Raw genomic sequence first — 4,942 nt, 5'->3', positions numbered from 1 at the left:
CCTTATGGATCTCAGTGGCAGCGGGTTGAACTTGGTGGAGGGGAGAGAGCTCCGCGCCGACAGCGATGCACTGTTATCGACTCGCGATTGTCGGAAGGGGAGGCCCTGACCCCTCTCCCAGCTCCCCGGTGGGACCAGCGGTTCACAGCCCCCGACTCCCTGCCCCGGCCGGAACGGCTCCCTGCTTCATGGGGAAACACCTTGCACCACTCTTGCTTCCCACAGCTTTCTTTGCTCCTTACCGTCTATCGGGAGCTTAAGTTTCGATAAAGTAATTTTGGAGTAAGGAGTCTGTTAATTCGTATTTACACTTAGTGCTTTCGTCTTCCACCTAATGAAACCGATTTAAATGCTAGATCATACCTGAAACTCCTTTACCTCTGGCCACTAGCACTGTCTGTTTATACACGGTTTGGGGAGTTAAGTGACTGAAGTTAGGGAAGATATTTAATACAGAGCAACACTTGTTCCTTTCCTACTGCTGAGATAAGAGAAACCGTTCTCCTTAATTACATGTCTTAGGGTTTAGTTACAGGGAACAACATTTATTCGTTGACCTCTTGTACAGTTTGATCGTTTATGTGCCAGCAAAACAGAATTATTCAGCCTGAAGAATTAGTCACTATAAATTGCATATCTAAATCGAGTTATGTGCATACTACAGCAGCACTGTAGGAGCCATATACTATAACTTTTATTCTATTTTTTTCTGATTCATCTGGTCACTTCTAATTTGAGGTTTAAGTGGTGAAATGTTTTTAGCGAATCAAATATAAATAATGCTAACAGTATCTCTGAGATTCCTATAGAGAAAAAGCGATGTGGTTTTGGGGTTGAGTTGGGGTTTTTTCATTTTTTCTTTTTTTTTTTTTTTTGGTCTTTACCCTGGGAAGTGGCTAAGTTTGGGTGTTTGACATTAATAGGCAAAGACAGCCTTTGAGGAAGGCTGCTGTTAGCTTTCCTGCAAACGCTCCAACCCTCAGAGGGCTGTTTGTTTGATTTTCCAATGGTTAAGCAAGATTTGGCCTGGCTGAGTTACTCACGCACTGCCTAGCTGAGGGGAAGCCCGAGAACGCTCTGTTCGGGGGAGAGGGAGGCAGGCTCGGCCTGTGATTCCCACCTGAGTTGTAGCTGACGATGTCCACTCCCAAGGCAGGGCTCTTTCTTTTCCTGGGCCTCCCCTTCTGGACCGTGCCAGTGCCGTTGAAGTAAGGCAGGGCCAGCCCTCCGCTCTTGGCAGCCAGCTCGGTGTAGCTCAGCTGAGGGGGGTATTCTCCTTGCAAAAGGGACTCGAAGTGGGCCCTGCAGTAAACCAGGTTGTCCTTCATGCCAAAGTGATCGCCCGTGGTCAGAGTCTTGTTGCAGGTGGTGCAGGTGAAGCAGCTCAGGTGATAAACCGACTCCCTGGCTCTCATGACCATTTCAGAGGCTGAGATCCCAAGGTGGCAGCGGGCACATCTCTGCACGGAGAACCTTCTGAAGGAAACAGAAAAGTGGGCATCAACTAGAACGGCAAAGGCAGAGCTCGCCCCGGTGCCGCCCGCCTTTCCTCCCGGCCACGGGAGGGAGCCTGTCCCCGACGGGATCGCGACCCCCGAGGCTCCAGGACGGCCCGTGTCGCCGACAGGGATCCCTGCAGTCGGGACAGCCCGGGCAGCCGGCGCTGGGGTCTCGGGGGATGCCCTGCTCTCCCGGACTTCGGCCAAAGCCCTCCCGCCGCCCGTGTGCGAGGAGACAGGCAGGACGGGGCGGGGGGAGCAGTGCCCGCTCTCCTGGCACTGCTGTCCAGACGAGAAGGGCCGCGGAGAGCTGAGCCCGGCGCGGCTGTAAGGCACGATACGCAGTGCCCGTTCAGGGCACCCTCCGCTCCAACCCCGCGCCCATCCCCAGCCCGCGGGGAACCGGCAACTGCGGGCAGAGGGAATTTCTGTTGGGTCTCACGCGGGTATTTAGGGAGGGAAACCGCCGAGCAGCGCGAGACCCTTCGCCTGTTTGTGTACCGCCACACATGCTCAGTCCCCGACGGTCCGTTCAGATTTTGAACGTGCCAGACTTTTCGGAGGGGACACGTTTAGAGGGTTAAGGAATCGATGGCTGCGAAAAGCTACCTTTGAAAGCCCATGTGGAGAAAAGAGCATTTCGGTTCATATAATGCCTTTTGAGGGGATGTGCTTTTGAACCCATGGGGACTGATTGCTGTACCTGTAGTAATCCTCCTTGCAGTAAATACTGCCGTCCTTGGCAAAGCAGGTGAGTTCTGACTCCAAAGCCAGTTTACATTCACAGCACTTAAGACACCTGAGGTGCCATTGTTTGTCAACAGCCAGCAGGTAATATCTGTCTGAGATCTTCCCTCCACAACCAGCACACAAAGCAGGCTTCTCGGGGCTCATGGGGGGCATGTTCTGCAAAACAACCACACCACAAGGGATGAGACAGGGAGAGAAAGACAGGCAGGCTGGGCTGGGACGGGTTCTGCGCAGGGCCTGGGGCTCCTACAAAGAGACTGCTCTCTGGGACCAAACTCTGCTCCCGGCGGGAAGTTTAAGGGGGAACCGGCAGCATCCCACCTAGTAAAGAGTTTACCGCGAATCAGCTTTTGTGTTTATACCAGTAAACCTCTCCTAACGCTGTAATGTCATTTCAATACAGGAGGGCAACTGATTAGGCCGCAGTAAGGAAAAACAGAGCCCATTCTTTACTGAGGTACGAAGTTAAAATCTGAGGCTTCACCGTTATGTTAGCGTTTTAATCTTAAAGCACTTCACAGGAGCAGCATTTTAAAGTATGAAAATACCGCGTTTGCTGTTTCAAAAGTTTATGGCAAAGGGTTCAGGCTTGCACTCATTCTACGGCAAATTTTCATTCACTAAACGAGCCGAAACCGCCTCTCTAAAGAAAGCCAGGCCATTTAAAACAGGAGTAAGAGAAAGGAGACAGGTGGATGGTGTAAAGAGCAGTAAGTCTGAACGTTCACCAGCCCGGCCGCGGCCGTGGGCAGAAAGGTAGCACAGGCTGGTTTCAGCTCAAACTAGCATCTTTTCGTCACTAAACTTCTGTAAGTTCCCATTGATCTGCTCCCCACGAGGAATGTCGCTCGGGACAAAGGGAGACGGAGGGACGGCGGAGACAAAAGCTCTGCCGTGAAACTTGGGGCAGCGTTAGCTGCTAAAGTAACAAGGGAAAAAATCTTGTTCTAAAGTCGCAACTGTTTTAAAGTGGCAACTCCGCATTCATTTTCCAATCTGAAGTTGTGTTCCTCGCCCCCCCTTTTTTTTTTTTTTTTTTTTGCAATTGAAAAGGCGAGTTAAATTTACATTGCAAATCCTCATGTAACAAAGCGGGAGTTTATTTAAGAGAAGGGGGGAAGAACCCTATGGCCCAAAGCCTTAAAGCAGTTTTCCAGGCCGTTACTTTGTGTGCGGAGCCTTGTGCGCGATCGGCGGAAGCCCTACAAGTTGGAGAAATGGAGATCTCGCTTTGCACAAAGCCCAACGTGACACTCAGTTTCTCCTCCATCCCTTACTACATTCTTAAGACTTTGGTCCTTTTGACTGAAGAAAGAGGAGATGTTACGTCTAAGCCAAGTAGTCGGCCGGCATAACATTCAGAGAGAGCGGTGCCTCTTTGTATCAATCACACACTTCAGACCAAAAACGGTTACGAAAAGTAAGCAGTCGCGGTTTGCGGTTGAATTTAGGAGGTGCCAGGAGTGCAGAAAAAAAAAAGTAAAGCACACTTCGGGAGCTCCAGCTGCAGCCCGGCTCGGAGGGGCAGAGCGGCCGCAGCGAGCCGAGCAGGGGCAAAAGGCTGCTTCGCTGCAGGAGCTGAAAACCCGTCCCTGGTACCATTTAAAATATTTTCCCCCTTATTCCAGAGAGCACACGCACCGACATTAATTAGGCAAATGTATAACCGAGCCTGGCCAGCACAGCACCCAGTGTTACGGATGGGTTTACAGGGAGCCTCGGAAGGGGTTCGACAAGCAAGGAGTGGCAGGGAAGGGGCAGAGGGAAGCAGCGTCTTTCTCTTCCCCAAAGCCAGGGTTTGTCCCGGTGAGGGTCCATGCTTGCAGGGATTCCCTTGCAAAGAGTGCCAGCTGCTTTCTTACCGTTTCTCGGCCGTTCATCTGTCCCCCTTTGGCCAGCCGGGACTCGGTCTTGGATCGCCTCTCCATCTCCTCCATGATTCCTTGGATGTGGCCTCCGGAGATCCCGTGGAAAAGCATGGCTGGGGGACGGAAAGGACAAGTATTTTCTTCTGCTCTGCACCCCACTATTTCCATATACAGACCCCAGAGTCTTTAGATCATCCAAAATGTTTACACCGAGGCGCACAGCGCACGGAGGGAGGTTGCAATAGGAGCTTCTCTTTGCACAAGCACCGAGGGCTTCCTGAAGATGTGCAGAAAACAAACAAGGGGGAGAAAACGTAATAATAATTAGTTTTAAAAAATAAAATAATAAAATTGAGCTAAAGGATCTGTTACTGTTCTGGAGAGCTAGGGCTCCTGACTGGAGAGACTTGGACCTGGGGCAGTAGAATCGGTCGGGAAAGGATATAGTTTTGAATACAAAGAAAGCAAAAAGAAGTGCTATTTTCAGCAGTCCCTGGTTGCTTTAAAGTTCCCAGTGCCTGTAGGTTGGATTTGGGACTGCTGCTTTCCGGAGCTCTGTCCAATTTGTTAAGAGACTAAAGCCAGCCCATTTTTGATAATTTAGTAGGAGGAGTTCTCTCCCTTGAGCTGCCACTGATTTTTATTCAGACAACAAAGACCTGTCATACTCCTCTCAACCCCTAGTGATGGGCAAGCAGTGACAAACATTACAGTCGGAGCTGTGGGTGGGGTGGGGTTTATTACCTCCCCCAAACACGGAGTCCCGGGAGTTGGCGGCGGCGGCGCCTGGCAAGGGGCAGGGTGGCCCGGGGGCCAGTCCCCCCG

The 4,942-nt window shown here is 51.3% G+C and overlaps 1 protein-coding gene across 1 annotated transcript; it reads right to left on the bottom strand.

Annotated features, from left to right (window-relative positions):
• Window positions 1-1,043: 1,043 nt before the first annotated feature.
• On the bottom strand, window positions 1,044-4,635 carry LHX9 (LIM homeobox 9; the record flags this gene model as incomplete). The annotated part of the gene is made up of 4 exons (XM_009073905.1): window positions 4,531-4,635; window positions 4,112-4,230; window positions 2,203-2,405; window positions 1,044-1,476 (listed from the first exon to the last, which is right to left on the bottom strand). Coding segments are annotated over exons 2-4 (753 nt in total), but the record flags the coding sequence as incomplete, so codon positions are not given.
• Window positions 4,636-4,942: the final 307 nt, after the last annotated feature.

This window comes from Acanthisitta chloris, unplaced genomic scaffold (assembly GCF_000695815.1).
Source record: "Acanthisitta chloris isolate BGI_N310 unplaced genomic scaffold, ASM69581v1 scaffold31440, whole genome shotgun sequence".
Taxonomy (NCBI): domain Eukaryota; kingdom Metazoa; phylum Chordata; class Aves; order Passeriformes; family Acanthisittidae; genus Acanthisitta; species Acanthisitta chloris.
Note: the sequence above shows the minus strand (reverse complement) of the source record. Positions and strands in the feature narration are given on the sequence as shown.